This window comes from Hippopotamus amphibius, chromosome 13 (assembly GCF_030028045.1).
Source record: "Hippopotamus amphibius kiboko isolate mHipAmp2 chromosome 13, mHipAmp2.hap2, whole genome shotgun sequence".
NCBI classification, from domain to species: Eukaryota; Metazoa; Chordata; class Mammalia; order Artiodactyla; family Hippopotamidae; genus Hippopotamus; species Hippopotamus amphibius.
This window is the reverse complement of record NC_080198.1, coordinates 5,966,534-5,983,663: the sequence shown is the minus strand read 5'-3', so window position 1 is coordinate 5,983,663 and position 17,130 is coordinate 5,966,534. Positions and strand designations below refer to the sequence as shown.

The 17,130-nt window shown below is 48.0% G+C and overlaps 1 protein-coding gene across 6 annotated transcripts in view; it reads left to right on the top strand.

Annotated features, from left to right (window-relative positions):
- The window catches only part of SLC6A11 (solute carrier family 6 member 11), a 119,238-nt gene that overhangs the window by 43,159 nt on the left and 58,949 nt on the right, over positions 1-17,130 (top strand). For 5 of the 6 annotated variants that reach the window (XR_009048746.1, XM_057705440.1, XM_057705438.1 and 2 more), the window contains exon 6: positions 11,483-11,617. The exons of the other annotated variant lie outside the window; for it this stretch is intronic. Coding sequence is in view for 4 of the 5 variants with exons in the window: in XM_057705440.1 (XP_057561423.1) it covers positions 11,483-11,617 (135 nt within the window). In the remaining variant the exon portion in view is untranslated. The remainder of the gene's footprint in view (positions 1-11,482; positions 11,618-17,130) is intronic. 6 annotated transcript variants of the gene reach the window in all.

Sequence of the window (17,130 nt, the reverse complement as noted above, 5' to 3'; positions counted from 1 at the left end):
AGGAGAGATGGATGGTGTTTAAATCGTTATTAGCCAAGGTACCAATGTGTTTTCCAGGCAGTAAATAATAGCTTCTGATGCGGGTGGAAGCTTGGCTGGGCACTGCATGGAATATTTATGTCACTTGGGCTATTCTGGGGATTTGTTTTCATTTTTGTGGCCTTCATGGTGGAGCTATGTAAAAATCAGTAGCATTGACTCTCTCACTAATCTTAATTCACCATGAAATAGGCTTAAACACCAGACTCCCCAGTCCAGTGATTTTTTTTTTTTTTTAAATATCCTGTGGACAAGGACTCGCATCGGTCTCAGCCATCTTTGTGCATTCAGTTGTTCTTTAAGTCTCTTGTCCCCCTCTGGAACCAGCTCCCATGCCACCATGCATATCTTGTTTCTTTCCTAGAAGGGAGGTTCCTAGGCTAAAGCGCCCCATGTGCTGACCCTTCTTGCCCTAAAGAATTTATTCACACAGCACATTCTAGATCAGGACTCCTTGGAGCAACAGGACAGCCTGTCTCCTGTCAAAGCGCAGCTCCAGGAGGACCTGTCTAGCGGCACCACTGCCACCTGAGCTGCCTCTGCGTGTCCCTGAGCTCCCAGTGCTGCCATCCCCCGAATGGTCTGTCGTCATGACTGTCACTGTCTGGGTGCAGCTCGTTCGTCAGCATGATCCCCGGGACCAGCGCAGGACCTGGCACCCAGTGGGCTTAATAAATGGCTGGTGAGTTGAATTAAACAGAAAGTCCTTTACTCTCAGATGGAGAGGCTTGAGCGAGAACAGAGACCGTTTGCACCGAAAGCCCATTGTAGACACATGGGATTATGTCCTGTTTTGTTCCACTCGTTCTCACTGGGTTATTGGGGTCTGAATGTGCTCATTCATTCACCAACTGTTTACAGCCTTCATAGGCCTCAGCGAGAAGCAGGCAGAGCCCGCAAAGATCGGCCCTTACCCTCAGTAAGGGAGAGGCAGGTGCACGAGAGGGTAGGATGAAAAAAGGGCTCTGCGAAGGGACGAAAGAGAGCTGTTGACTAAGGGCTGCTGTGCCTGGTGCCGTGTAGACACTGGCTCGCTGAATTCTCACATTTGCCATAAGAGGTGGGAACTCTTAGCTACATTCCATGGACTTAAGAAACTGCAGCTCGGAGGGATTGAGTCAGTCTGCTGCAGCATTGTCCCTTCTTTACAGAAGAGAATAGCAAGACTTAGAAAGACAACAACTTGCCAAAAATCAATCACATACATAGTGCCAGAGGCTGGGTTTTGAACTTGGATTTTCTGGAGTCAAGGCCAGTTCTGTATCTGTGTCCCGCATCTGTGTGCCGTATTGCCCAGTGCTCCGTAGGCTGTGGAGGAGCATTTTGTCCTTCCTGGATGGCCTCATGCTGAGTCCTGGAAGACATAGTAATTGAACTGGTCTTGAAGGTTGGCAAGACTTTGGTAAGTAGAGAAGAGGGAAAGGACTTCCAAGGTGTAAGGAATGAGAGAAGCAAAGGTTTGCACACAGGAAAGTGCCAGGTTTGTTCAGGGAACACAGGGAGATATGGTGTGAGATGAAGCTGCACTTGAATTCCCCGTGGGGCTGGATAGTGGTTGAGTGTCAGCTTTCAAGTTGGATGGATCTGAGCTTGAATCCTACCTTTTTCTAGCTGGGCAACCATGGACCAAATACTCAAATTCTGGATGCCTGCATTTCCACCTCTGTGCAATGGGAATGATAATACTAGTTTCTTTTAGAATTGGATAGCAGAAGAGTAAAGCATGTAGCGCCAACAATAAAAGTGCCATCATTATATCCTTACTAGGTTTCTCTTGATCTTCCATTTCTCCCGAACTGATCACTTTCGCTCTTGAGCCATCTGCTTTCAACCAGGATGTCCCTGACTGCTAAATAATAAAGCCGTGGAATCTCAAGGTTGGAACAGGCCATGGGTGTAGGTGATCTTTTTGGTCCCAACTGTCAGCAAGAAGAAAGAGTAACACCATTCCTTGGCCTCCTAAGATGTTGGATTTCTTGTCCACAATGCCCCAGCCCTGAAGATGAGATTAGATGTTGAGCGAATCCTTCCCTCCTGACCTACCAGTGCTGGGAGTGGCATTTTGGGGTCAGTGTCCGAGAAGTCTGCGAAAGTTTCTCTCTGTAAGCTGCACCCGAGCCCCCAGCAACCACATACCTCTCAGTGGGGAGCCCCTGAGCCCCTTCCTCGCTGGTTCCTGGAGCCCCACACAGGTTGGTGATGCTGATTGTCCTCAGCTTCTCCCAAAATTCTGGCTTCCCCCTTTGCAGGGCAAGCTTCCTGCCTGACATAAATGTGTCTGTGATGACCCATCCTTCCCTTCAACTCACTTCTGAATCCCTCCTGTGCTTTTAAATTGGATTCAGTCTTAACTGGCCAGCCTGATATAATGTCTTCTATTCCACCTAAGCACCCTCTGCACCCTGTCCCCTCAGCTGCTGCTGGAGCTGGGACTCTAGAAGAGTCTCGTCCATAACGGCCACTGTGGCTCACTCCCACTGCCCCTCTGTCCTTTGTCCCAGAGTCTGGCTGCTACAACTCCTCAGGATGGCTATGTGCGCATCCTTCTGTCCTGATGATTTTTTTTTAATCTCTGAGTGCTATTCACCCAATTCATCCAGATTTTCCAGCCAATGGATGAAAACCACCACTTATCACCAGCCCTGCACTGCCACCACATTGCTAGTCACTCCCATTGTCAGTAAGGGGATTCCATAGGGATGTGGGGGAAATACCACTCCGCCCCCACATATAGCTGAGACGGGGCTGACTCCAGCCTCTCTGTTTGCATTCTTGAGCCCCCAGATATATTGTTCTCTGCCAGCCAAGGCCACTGGGCTGGAGGGCATTGTGTCTTGCCCCAGTGATGCCAGCAAAGGCAGTCAGAATGCTTCCAGTTACTGAGCGGTTGATGTCTGTGTACCATGTGCTTTTGTGTGGTGATCTCTAACCTTCACATCGACCTTGGAAACAGGTGTTATACTCATTTCACACTGAGGAAGACAGAGGCTCAGGAAGGCCTCAGAGACCTTCTAACCCGAGCACACACCTTTGAACTTAGTGATGGGGTCCATACTGTCAGCTCACTCTAAACTGTGACAGAGAAGGTTGGAATTGTGGATTACCAAGAAACAGTAATCTCTGGCAGGTCTGTTCTAGCTGCTTTTTTAATTTGATGGACTGGACCTTTCTGCAGACTTCCTGATTCTGTTTATCCCTATTCTTGGTTGACCCCAGGTGTAGGGTGACTGGTCTCAAGAGTCCATGTTCAGATTCTCAGGTTGTCCTCAGCATCTTCCCTTCATTCTGAGTAGAAAGGAATAGTGTGGATCATCTGGGCGAGTGCCTTCACTTAAGGAAAGATGGCATAGACTAAGATAGGGAGGAGGCCAGTCCCTACCCTCGATCACAGAGTGGTCAAGGGTTAGATTCAGGGGTTAGATATTTAGGTTATGTGTTTGACTCCTTGCAATGAAGATCTCAAAGAGCAATAGCAGGAACAAGATGGTTCATTTCTCATTGTATGTCAATTATATCTCAATAAAAGTTCTTAAAAAAATAAAGATGGTTCATTTCTTTCTCCTGTAACAGTACAGGCATAAGCTGCCTGTTTTGTTCCTCTGCCTTCCCTTGTGTGTCGTCCCTATATCTGTGGTTTAAGATGGCTTACTACCTGGTCTTCATTCCAGCCCTCAGGGCAAGAAGGAAAGGATAAGGACACAACCTGGAAGTTGTACGTGGTACCTTTGTTCATATCTGATTAGCCAGAATGTAGTCACATGGTTGCACCTAGCTGCAAGAGAGCCTGGAAAATGTCTTTATCCTAGGCAGCCATGGATCCAGTCAAAACTTTGGAGTTTTGTTACTACAGAAGAAGGGAGAGTGGACCTTTGGTAGGGGGCAGCTCAGGGTCTCTATTGCTGTGGTGGGAGGGGAATTAGATCCCAGTCACCCCATCTTCCCTTGCTTCCTCCCAGCTCTAATCCTGTCCCTTGTTACCTTTCCTCACTTCCTTCTCAGCCCAGCTCAGGGATGATGCCATGAAATGTGGATCACAAGGCAGGCCAATGTTTCAGTATATTCTTTCAGGCTCCACACATGTGCTAATGACAAACCACTATCGTTGCACAAAAATTAAAACTTTAACTCCTCATGGAAATATTGCTGCAGTGCTAAGTACTGTTACCTCCTTGAATAGTGAACACCTTCACTATATTTATTTATTTATTTACCTTTAAAAATCCTTTAAATATTTATCTGGCTGCTCCAGGTCTTAGTTGTGGCACATGGGATCTTTGTTGCTGAGTGCGGGATCTTTAGTTGCAGCGTGTGGGATGTTTTAGTTGTGGCACGTGGGATCTTTTAGTTTCAGCATGCAAGCTTTTAGTTGCTGCATGTGGGGTCTAGTTCCCTGACCAGGGATCGAACTCGAGAGCCCAGAGTCTTAACTGCTGGACCACCAGGGAAATCCCACTAGTGAAAACATGATTCTCTCCACCCATTTAGAATTTGGTTACTTGAAACAGACAGAATGTTTTTTCTTTGTTTACTGTTTGTGTTACAGTGGTCTAAGAACACCTCTAAAAAAGGTGAGGAGGCCAGATGTGTCCATGGTGACCTCCCTTTTCAGATTTTCATTCTCCTGGCAACTTATTCCTGGAGATCAATAACATCTTAATGGAGGTTAAGCCAGACTGTTTGGTGCCTGCTATAGGATTCTTTCCTAGCAGTTCAGGTTGTGCTCTTTCAAAATCCAAAGCTGGGAAAGATCTGTTGTTGTTGAAAACAATGATTGTTCTAAGGATTGGATGTTCAGTACCATGCTTTCCAACCATATGGTATGGGCAGATGTACCCGAGACACAGAGGCAAGTGTGGCTGGAAGGAAGGTGGGGGAGGGCTGGGCTAACATAGTGTTTCCCAGCCTGGGGTAGCAGGCAGTGATGGGTTGCTGCCAAAAGCCAAGCAAGCTGGACCCCTGAGGATAAGACAGACAGAAGAGCGAACAGGAGTTGAAAACAGGAAGGTATTGTGTGGCCAGGTTTGCGGCAGAGAGCCCAGCACATGTGGTGGAGAGGGCAGACTCCTGGTCACTGACAGCTCTGTGACCTGGAACAAGCCACTTTTCTCTCAAGCCTCAGTTTTTTCTCTTTCTGCACAGTGGGGATAGGATTTGTTCAGATGGTATGAAGACCAGTTAGGGATACTCTGTGACACATCTCAGGCACCCAGTAGGTACTCAGTTAACGTCACTGTTTTCCAGGCTCCAGGTAGCTGGCTCGTGGAATGTTCAGCCTGAGTCAGGATCAGGACCCTGGAGAGCTCCAGGGAGTCTTGGTCCTTTGAAAAGGATTGTGTTCTAGAAAACACACTGCGGTTGCTGGGATGGACCTCAGCGATCTTCCATCTTGTTTTTCTCACAAATCTGGGACGTGTTCTTTCTCCTGGTGGTCCACAGGGTGATTTTAGTGATACATGAACCCAGATTAAAGAACATCCCATGGCATAATGAGACAGTATTCCCTTTTCATGTGTCTTAAGGCAAAAGGTGCAGTAAACTGGCTTATTTTTTAGCACCTCTCTGACACTTGCTACTCTTGCTTTTGAACAAAGAGAGAACACAGCTCCGACTCAGAGTCTTTGGCTAGAATTTAATCCCATTTTATCTTCATTGCATTTATTTTTGTGTTTATCCTCTATTTGTGGTAAGAGATAATGGTTTTCAGTTTATGATGGCAACTCAGTTTTCTTATTATATAATATTTATTTAATGTAAAAGAGCATAGTGATTTATAGAAAATATTAAGTAAATAATACAAAGATGATACATGTATATGGCAAAAAAAAAATTGGGAAGATGGTAAGAGTGATTGCAGTTTGGATTAGTTTACCCCTGCGTCATTGTTGATGGTAAAATGCCAGCCCAGAGAGGGTATGGACCTTGCCCAAACTGCTCAGCAAATTGTACCTTCTGACCCTGTGGTCTTGAGTCCTTGCCCCTACACCACCCTGCTAGCTCAATGCCTCTGGAACGGTGCTCAGCTTTCCAATTAACTCCATTATCCTAGAAAACTTAGAGAGGGACAGCCCTTCTGCAACTTGCATGGCATTCTCAGTGATCAGACAGTCCCCTCCCCCACTATGAAATAAATAGCTGTGTCCTGGAAGTAGGGAGAAAATACCCCACAATTCTAGTATTGGAATGCAAATGAGCAATTAGAGTCAATTAAGACAGGATACAGTATAATTACCACCAATTGTGCTAACCTTTATATTCAGTAGGACTTGACCTGCTAAAAGGAAATTAAACAATAGTAAAAAAAAAACCAAAAACAAAACCCTCTTTCTGAACCAAAGGATGTGCTTTGGTCAAGAGTCTCCTTTCAGAGGCCTCAGAGGTCTGACGGATGAGACCCTCCTCCCCCCACACCCACCTCTCCAGGTCCAAGCCACCACTGGCAGTGGCCAGGAACAGCCAGAATTAATGGTACCTTGTCAGTGACCTTATTACACCCGTAACCAGACCTCGCATAATTTAGCATAATGCCTGAGCCCTGCTTGGCTCTTCCAGACAGATCCTAGGGCCTCAGGCATCTGGAAAGTGAACCTTACACCTGAGCTTCTTTGCCCTCCATCATTGGGCTGGTCTGTCTTTTAAAGCTGCACGTGGTTTCCTTGTTTACGAACACTCCTTAGAATCTGTTGCAATTTCCTGAGCCCCCTTTTAGGTGGATCTAGCATTTCAAATGGACAAAGCACGAGAGCTATTCCGAAGACCTGCGTGCTAACCTTGGGGTCCAAATATCAGCCTCCAGATTTGTTTCTCTAACAGATATTTATTGAGCACATTGTATGTACCATGTGCCGGCCTGGGCACTGTGGATACAGCAGGGAAAGTAAAAGACACAACTCCCTTTTTTGGTGGAACTTACATTTTAGAAATCTTAAACTTACAAGGCAATAAAACAGCTGATGGAGAACACCTCTAGTGCTGGGAGGATGCTGCCATGACTGGAGGATGGATGTTGTGGTGGGGGCCGTGAAGGACGTGGTAGACACTGTGGTTTCTAGTGCAGAGGGTAGTTCCTGATGTGAGACTGAGGTACTTCACATCCACCACTGGGGGCCTTTGCTGCCTGACATGGACAGTAGATTGGACAGCAATGTCACAGCTGGAAGGCAGGGCCCCTGACTCTAAGGAGTCCTCAGCCCTGTGGGGATTCAGGCGTACCCAGGACTAACACCGTGGGTGGCCCAGGAGCCTGGAATGGACATTATGGACAAAGGGAGGCATGAAAAGGCAGGGAGGCCTGAAGGAGGCCTGGCATGCGCCCCAGTGGCAAGGAACCTGGCACAGCCGAGAGCAGAGTGGTTGGGGGAGGGGTGGAGAGTGGTTAAGTCTCACAGCGAGTGGGGGCAGCGCCAGGGCTGGAGCACAGGGTCCCTGACTCAAAGCCCAGCCTTTCGCTCTGTATCCCACAACTCTGAGTGTGAGGCTGAGAGGTGGACTCAGCGGAGCAGGATGACACGTGCCAGATTCTTATTTTTAAAGCTTGGGCCGTGGAATGGGACTGTCACATGATTGAGAAGAAAGGTGATGAAGGGCCCTGTGAGGATGAAGACAGGGTGTGATTTCAGAATACAGTTGGAGATCAAGTTGGCAGGACTTGATGCTACTGCTGGGACATGGGAGAAACTGAGGCACGCGGTGAGGCTGACTCCAGGCTGAGCACCAGGAGGACAACCTGGAGGTGCCTAGGTGTCCCAGGGGACCAGACCTGTACTCATTTCGACATCCTTGGCTGGTTCCGTTCCTTCTCTGCCCAACTCGCCTCTCCTGTTCCTGCTTAGCCTTGGAGTCCCAGCTCCACCCCCATTGTCACGGCCAGGAGAAGGCCAAAGCCCTTCCTGGAGACCCTCCAACCTGTCTCTCTAGCCTGCTTTTCTGGTTTCACGCTGCTGTGGTGGGTTCATGACCCCAGGCACCTCACCTGTATGCACACATCCAGCACTTCTTGAGCAAAAGACCTAGTCTCACCGTTCTGAGGGCTGGGATTAAGGACCTGCAGCAGATGATGAAGGTGTGAGTGGAAAATGGACTAGAGCAAGGGGAGCAGAGAGCGGGTTTCTTCCCAGCTGATAATGGGGCTGCCTGGAGTCCCATCCAGAGGATTCTGGGGCTGCATCCAGGCTTAGCTACAGAGTATTGTGATCAGTTAGTGATGTCTGGCATGGGCACAGGAGGGATGTGCAGCATGTGTGCCATTTATGTGCAGGCTCTCAGCGACGAGATCTGTATTGTTTGGACCGTCTGCAGCTGCTCTCAGGAAGAATCATCGGTGATGTGCACGTGTCTAGGATGGCTGAGGGTAGAGACAGGCTGGAAGGGGCTTTTAGGTAGAGCTGGGCCAGCACTGCATCTCAGCTTTCTCACTGCTCTCCACTTGCGTGCATTACGTAATGATGCCCCTGAACCACCTTTTGTACCCAACTCCAGGCTCTCAAACATGAGCTTACAAAGGCATTGTTGTAGCTAACGCCTGCCAGCCAGTGGTTTCATTTTGGCAGCCTGACTCGCCCGCACTGTGGTCTGTGGGCAGTTTACCTGCATATTTTATTTCCCTTATGGTTTTACAAAATGAGTGTAAAAAGGAGGGTGTGGGCACCAGTGCAGGCAGCGGAGTTCTCCTAAATGTCATATAGAAGCAGAGCGCCCATTTAGAACTCTGAACATTGGAATTGCTTCAGAGGAGTCATCAGTGGCTTAATGATCCTGCCCCTGTGCCCACTGAGCAGCAGTCTGCTCTGTGTGCTGCCAGGGGCATGGCCGGGTAGGTGTGGCCAGGTTATAAGTGACCCCTAATGACAGGCCCGTGGCCCAGTCCACTCACTGCAGGCCAGGCAGAGCATAAGCAGCAAGTTTAGTCACATCAGGATGGTCCCACAGATAGACAACTTTCTATGATTTTCATTTGTTCTTATGTTTTCCATGATAACATTCTTTTCCCTAAATTTTGTGAGCACTGGGGGTTAAGCTCCAGAAATATCATTAATCAGGTCCTGGGCATTCTGAATAATTAATCTTCTGCCACACAGCAGAGACAAAAGTGGAAATTATACAATGAAAGTAATAGATGTTAGCTTCCCCAGCTTCACAGACATAAGCTGGTTGGCTAGGGGGGTTCATTTTGAAGGAGGAGAATGAAGCATGTATAGGAAATGCTGAAGATCTATGATAGATTGGGCCTGCAAAGCCAAGGGAAGTGGAGATTTTATAGCACTGTCAGCTCTCTGGGCAGGAACCATCAACACTTACTGCTTACTGGTCTCTAATTTTTAATTATTATTTTATTATTACTATGACTACTACTGTTGACTGCTGATCTCTCATTATATATTTGACTTGCTTTCACCTTCTCTGGATTACAATATATGTGACAGCAAGAGATTGTTTATATTGATTACATGATGTGCCAATTGAGCTGGTGGTTGATCTGAGAACACGGATGCCGGAGTTTGTGGAGCGGAGCTGTGGGTGGCCTGAGGGCAGTGCCATCACCAGAGGTTGGGGACAGTGTCTGGATGTGGTCATCCAGCCTTCCAGGTTGTGTCGTGGCGGCAGGACCCGTTGACACCACACCCTGCTGGTTCCCATTTCCTATTTTTGAGGGCTGCATTTAAGTCACTTACCAACCAAATGACTTAACTTCTCTGAGAGTCACATCCCTAAAAATGGGGAAAATAATGCTGAATTTGCATTGCGGCCGTGAGAGTCACATACATAACCCGATGGCTGATTGCATGAGCTTGAAGTCAGAGAGGCCACCTTGTGAATCCCGCATCTGCCATTCCTTAGCTGGGCCATCCTGTGAGTTAGCGGTGACCTCTCTGACCTTCTTCATACCTAAAAAGACAATAATCGTAACTATCCAAAGAATGAGTGCCTGGTGCATGGAAGTGATGAATACACATAGCCATTTCTATCGTCCCCATTTCCCATGTCCTGAACTCCTATTCTTCCTTTACGGGACAACACCTGGATCACCTCCTTGGAGAAGCCCTCCCTGACTGCCCCTGAGGTTCGATACTCCCTTCTCTGTGCTCCACCATCCTTTGAATTCCCCTGATTACACAGGGCATGAATTACCTGCCTACATACACACCTGTCTTTTCTACCAGTGGGGAAGCCTCTTGAAACACAAACTTTCATCCTGCAACTCCTGTGCATTCAGGAGTCTACCTCAGTGCTCAGCACATAGGAGTGTTTGCAGTGTTCAAGTGAGTGAGTAAATAAGTAAACAGATGGAGTGAAGGCCTGAGCCTCCTGTAAAAGAAATCCTGCATTGCAGATGGGTGAGAGGCTCCAAAGTGATGGAGGGATTAAGATCGTAGATCCTAAAGCACAGGTTCTTACCTGAGGAATCAGCCTTTGGACCACCCAAAAGCTGGCACGTGTATCTGTGAATGCGCACATTTTGGAGAAAGGTGAGGAGGGTCCATAGCTGTCATCAGATTCTCAGAAGTGTCTGTGGCCCCCAGATGTTAACAAGTTGCTACTCTAAATAGATGGAGAAACCAAGTGATTGGAGGAGAAGGTGTGGCGAGGGGAAAAAATGAGACCAGGAGGGGACACTGAGTCCTGAGGGCACCTCAGGTAGAACAGGAACTCCTGTGGTCTGTCAAGCTGTTGCTGTTTCCTTCTAAGCAGCTCCTGTTCGAGGAAACTTAGGGAAGTTTTTGTTTCTTTCACTGACTTGATTCTTGCACAGAGTCCACGACTACAAGGGCCTCTCAGGTTCATTGGGTCCAGTCGCCTGCTTCCAAGCCGACCAAGCCGAGATGATTGCAGGAAAACACTGGGCCTTTCCCACCCAAACAGCTCCCCATCCTCCTCTCCCTCTCCTATTCCCTTCTCTGTTTTATCTTATCCTGTCCCATCCTGTCCTGTCCTGTCCTGTCCTATCCTACCCTACCCTACCCTACCCTACCCTATGTTTGGCTTTGAAAACTTGATTTTCGTTAAGAGCAGTGATTTTCAAAAATGTGGATCTTGGCCCATTGGTGAATTGTGACATGAATTTAAAGGGTCATGAACAGTTTTTTAAAAAATGGAACAGCAGAATAGAAAATATGAGAGTGTCTCACACCTGTGAGATGAGCATGGTTTTGTGAAACTTCGTGTTTCAGCTCTATTTGTGTACGAGTTGTGATACCGTGTGTATTTCTTTCTTCGGTTCTGGTCAAAAAAAAATTGGAAAGCACCGGTGCAGCACCACTGTAGGCTCGCAGTAGATGCTCACTGCAAGACCCAGCCTTGAGGGGGCGGGAGCGAGAACAGGCTGTGTTAGGGCTCACTTCTTACCGCTGCACTGGGTGACCCTTTGCTGCCGGCGAAAAATTAGGGGCCTGCCGTGTTGCCCGCCACTGCCACGCCTTCTTGATTCTTTCCTCTCCTCTCCTGGCAGGTGGTTTATGTCACTGCGACGTTCCCCTATGTCATGCTCCTGATTCTCCTGATCCGAGGGGTCACGTTGCCCGGGGCCTCCGAAGGCATCAAGTTTTACCTGTACCCCGACCTCTCCCGGCTCTCCGACCCACAGGTAAGAGTCATTGGCTCCATGCACAGCTGCCCGCCACCTCTGGGAAGCCTTCTACACGGAGACTCAACGGCCTGTCAAGTAGTTGGAAGTCTGTGGCCCCCCTTCTCAGAATAATAGTTTTCAGTGTATAAATTACATACATGGGGAATAGAATATATTGAAATACAATCACCAAAACATGAAAAAAGACAGATTTGTGACATGGTAATGTAGCAAGATCCAGCATAAGGTGAATAATTTCCATGATTTCAAAGCAGTGGTGAGCATACATGATATTTGGAGATATCTATACCATGATATGAAAATATCTGGGATTTCTACTGCTTACAATACTGTGGTCTGTTGCCTGCATTTGTAATTAAAAGGAATGCTAAATTTCAGTTAGAGGTCAGTAAACATAAAAATATACTTTTTTTCTCCAGCTAAGAACACAGATCTCTGCAGGCATGCTTCTCTGAGAGAAACTGGGTCTTTGTTGATAATTTTCTTTGCGGGGGTAGCTCACAGAAAGAAAATAACTGGTGAGCTGGCTAAGCTGTTAGTTGTCTTTGGAAAGGCATCAGCCTTTCTGAATCCTGTTTATGCCGAAGCCTCTGCAGGTGGGTAGAGGTGGTGTGTCTGGGGGTGTGTTAGACAAGAGATGAACACAACATCTTAGGGGCCCAGGTCTTCTTAACCTCCACTACTTGTTAGAAATTCCTAGGGGGCTTTTGAAAATCCTGATTCCCAGAGCCCAGACCTATGAAAACAAACTCTCTGGGGGTGGGTCTCAGGTCTCAGTATCTTTTAAAGTCTCCCTGGGAATTCCAGTGTGTGAAATCACATACGCACAGACATCTGAGTGGGTAAGGAGGCACTCGTTTTTCTATGAAAACAAACGCAGATCATGCCGTAGAATGTGGAAACTGCACTCAGCTGATCACGAGGCTTGCAAGAGATGTCAAGTCTGCCGTCCCTGGCTTGCCACCACCCCCTGTTAGGAGAACGGGGTGGGGGTGTTGGAGGAGTGCTGGTTCTCGCAGCTCAGGTGTAGCTCATTACGGTGGATTAAAGAGAGTGGTGGCTGGGCCCATGTGCTCATTTCTGTCTCAGTTTGCCATGCCGTAAGGGCCCTGAGGCTCAGGTCCCACCATGCACCCCACAGCAGCAGCCTGAGTTGCAGGCAGAATCCCTAGGAAGAAGGAAATTAGCTCCTGACGGTTGGCCTCACCAACTCCAACCTCTGATGCCAGAGGCTCAGTTGAAGAAGCAGTTTCGGAAAACAGATTTCCAAAATCACTGGTCTGTGCATTTTTTGTTGGGTCCACACATCCAGGCCGGCCATCCTGTTCTCTTCTCCACCCACCAGCTTCCTTCTCAGAGTCGGCCAGTCCCAAGCATCTCCCAGAGTTTCCAACCCTGGCTGATCCTCAGAACACTTTGGCACATGCTGAGATGCACTTTCTCAGGGGGCTAGGTTGGCACCTGGGTATGTGCATTAGTAAGAAGCATCAGAGGCCGTTCTGATGACCAGAAAAGTTTGCAGAAACCCAGTTGATACCTACAACCTTGGAGCTCTACACATAGACACGTGTGCGCGCACAGACGCACCCACATCAGAGGTGAGGCCAGGCAGTTCACCATTCAGACCGTCTGCCCCAGTCACCGCAGTTTCCTACCAGCTCTTTCCTGTAGGCCTCTGGGTCCCAGGCCAGCGCTTACCTGCCAGGCTGTTCTATGGAGTGGCCACTCGGAGTGGTGGAAAGCACACAGGGCTGGGAGTCAGGACGTGGGTTCTACCTCTGGTTCTGCTGCTGGTCCTGAGTGACCTTGGACAAGTTCCTTCTCTCTTTCTCCTTCTGGGCCTCAGTTCCCCACTGATGACATGGAAGGGTGAATTCACTCAGTGGTTTTCAAGTAGATTTGGAGAACCCTGAGTTTCCCAGGAGCGTGGGTTGGCAAACTATGACCTGCAGGCCAAATTTAGCCCTCCGCCCATTTTTATAAATAAGGTCTTATTGGAACACGGCACAGTATTATTATCTTTTTCAACATATTGTCTGTGGCTCTTCAAAGGCATAACTCAACGGCAGAACTGAGTAATTGAGGCAGAAACCATATGAGCCCCTGTATCACAGGTTCTAAGACCTCCCCGCATCACCACCCCACATTCAGTGACATATTAGAAGGGCTCGCAGGACGTGGAAGCAGTTATACTGTTGGAGGTGGTTTATTTCCATCATCAGTGGGAGGAAAAGAAACATCAGGCAGAGTCTGGAGGAATCCACACCAGGCGTACAGCGGTCTCTCCCTCCTGCCGGGAGGGGCTGCGCAGACCGTCCTCCTTCTTCCAGTGTCGAAATGCGGCAGCACGTGGGCAGCACTTCTGCCCAGAGGAGCCTGCTCTGGACTCAGAGTCCAGGTTTTTAATGGGGGCGTTTTATTAAGTGCATGATCGACCACAGTCCTCAGGATTCCAGATCCCCAGCAGGAAAGCAGGCGTTCACAGTAAATTGCATTGCTTGTGTGAACAGTCCAGGCAGGCTGGTCCAGCAGAATTGAGTGCCGCAGGCATACAAACAGCCATGTCACTTGGTACCGTAAGGAATGTCATAGTGGAGTTCCCAGACGCCAGAGCAAGCAGGGCCTCCTGCAGAGCAGCATCAGGCCTGCTACGGTAACGCCTTCCTACACACATGAAGACATAAACTATTTACTCTCCGGCATTTTCTAGCGAAAGTCTGCTGACCCCCGAGCTGGAGAACCTTCAGATACCCGTGCGGGGAAGGTTGATGGGCTCCAGCCCACACCTGACCCCCCATCCCATCCTTGCTGCCCTCTGCCTCTGCAGACACAGCCTCATTCAGGCCACCCCTATCTCCCATTTGACAACTACAGAAGCCTCCTAATTGGTCTTCCAGAAATGGTTCTTGACCCCTCTAGGCTACTCCCCACCCAGCAGCAGAGTGATCTTTTTGAAATATGAGTCTGATAGGCATCTCTTTGTTTAAATCCCTTCTGGGGTTCCCTGTGGTCTTTGAAATAAGATCCAAGTGGAGAGGCCTCTGAGGTCGTCCATGAGCTGCCTCCTTGCTGCATCCCCCATCACTCTCCTCTTTTATCATTCTGGACATTGGGATTCCAGGTTTTGGCCTCCTTTCTGCCCCAGGACCTTCACACATGCTGTTTCTCTGCTGGGAACACTCTTTCACTCCTAGACCCTCCTTCCCCACCTTGCCTAAACAACATGCAGTCACCCTTTAGGATTCAGTCTAAACATTATTTGATCAGGTAAGTGTGTCCCAGCTGCCAACCATGTATGCCTGGACTTATTTTTCAAAGCACTTATCATCTTTGCAGTGAAATAATCACGTAATTATATGTCATATATATGTGTGACCTGTATGATATGTTTGTTTATTGTCCATTTATTTGCAACAGGTATTTACGGAGTGCCAACTCTGTATCAGAGATAAGTAGTAGGCATACGAAAGTAGACAGTGGACAAAAGAATGATCCCTGCCCCATGGAATTTATATTCTGCTTGGGGAAGAAGGCAGTAAATGAAATCAAGTAAAAGATGCTGTCCATTAGATGGTGTCAAGAACCACAGAGACAAAGTATGGCCATGGAGAGAGAGTGCTGGGGAAGAGGGCTGTGATTCCCAACAGGCGGCCAGGGAGGGCCTCTCTTGAGAAGGTAGCTTGGAAGCAGGGTCTGTATCTGCCTTCCCCACCTCTGTGTCCCTAGGCCCTGTATACCTCAGTGCCTGGTACATAATAGCTCAATAAATGTTTGCTGAATGAATATAAGAGCCAGAGCTATTTGGGTTTTTAAAGAAAGATTTTGTTACTTTCGCAAGAAGTCTAAAAACCTCCGGCTCACCAGATCTGTGATCTGTAGTGTTTTTTGTTTCTCTATCAGTAATGGCCAAAAAATGGATATGTTTGTGTGTGTGTGTGTGTGTGTCTCCACCAGAAAGCAATAGTCATAGCTGATTGTCTGGGACAGAGATAAGGATAGTGACCCCAAAGGGAAAGGAAAACAAAACTCCAGGTAGCTAATAATTTTTGGAAGCTGGGGTGTGTTGCAGGAAGGGCTCAGCAGAGCTGGAAATGGAGGTGAGAACAGCCCTGTACCTGCTCTCGATCTGCTCTGGGGGCTGAAAGGCAGGCAGTGGAGTGTATAGCCATGTTTAGTCTGTGTAAGGGTTTTGATGGCTCATCAAACTTTTGAGGCTGCTGCATCATGCAAAGCTTGTCTCCTTGTGGGGAGGGAGGGCAGCCTATGAGCAGGTCAGTAGAATTGCAGTGCCCCAGCTGGAATGTCTACTTGACAGAGAGATCCAGGTCAGAGAGGCTGAGCCACTTGCCTGTGGCCACACAGCAGCTTAGCAACCCAATGAAGACTTAGAGCCCAGGGTTCCTGGGTTCTGGGCAGGACAACTCCTAAATGAAGGGAGGTGAGGTCTTAAAAAGAAAACAAATCCACACCACCCCGTTACAACTATTCCCGTTAGTGTATATTCCAGATCATGAAGAAGCAGAGGGCACTGGTTTTGATTCCTACTCTCCCATTATTGGAAATGTGGCCTCAGGCAAGGCTCCTCACCTCTCTGGGGTGAGTCCTCTCTTCTCTAGAATGAGGATCCCAGACTGTACTTGCCTGCCCCATCAGGTGGCTGTGAAGATCACGTATGATGACCCAGCCCATGGAGGAATATTCTTTTCCTTTTACAGATATGTACTTGTTTTAATATGCATTAGAAAAAAATCTGGAATATCAACCACATCAAAATACACACACACACACACACACACACACACACACACACAGAGCTGACTCTTGAACAACATGGGTTTGAACTGTGTGGGTCCACTTATACGTGGATTTTTTTTTTCAGTAAATGCTACAGTACAAGACAATGAGTGGTTGGTTGAATCCCCAGATGCCGAGCCCCAGATACAGAGGGCTGGCTATGGGGCTTGAGCATCTGCAGATTTTGGTTTCTGTGTCGGGTCCTGGAGCCAATCTTCTGAAGATACCAAAATCCACGAATCCTCAAGTCCCTTATTGGCGCCCCTCCATGTCCACAGGCTCTGCATCTGCAGACTGAACCAACCACAGACCCTGTGGTATTTTCCATCTGCAGTTGGTTGAATCCGAGGATGTGGAACCCGTGAATACAGAGGTCCGGCAGTGCACACACTCACGTGTATATGTGTGACACCCCTCCCGACAGCCTCACTCACGTCCTCTCAAGGGTAGTTTGGCAAGAACTTTGACAACCAGAAGTGAACATAGGCTGCCACCCAGAACGTCACTTATACGTGTGCATAGGAGGCATGCACGTGGAGGTTTGCTAAAAAAGATGATTTATCACAGGAAAAGTTGAAAATAAATATTCGTCAAATAATGACTGGTAAATATATATAGGGTGTATGATAAAATAGGGGGGCGTCAAGGAAGGGAAGGAATATGGGGATATGTGTATAAAAACAGTTGATTGAACCGGGTGTACCCCCAAAAAAATA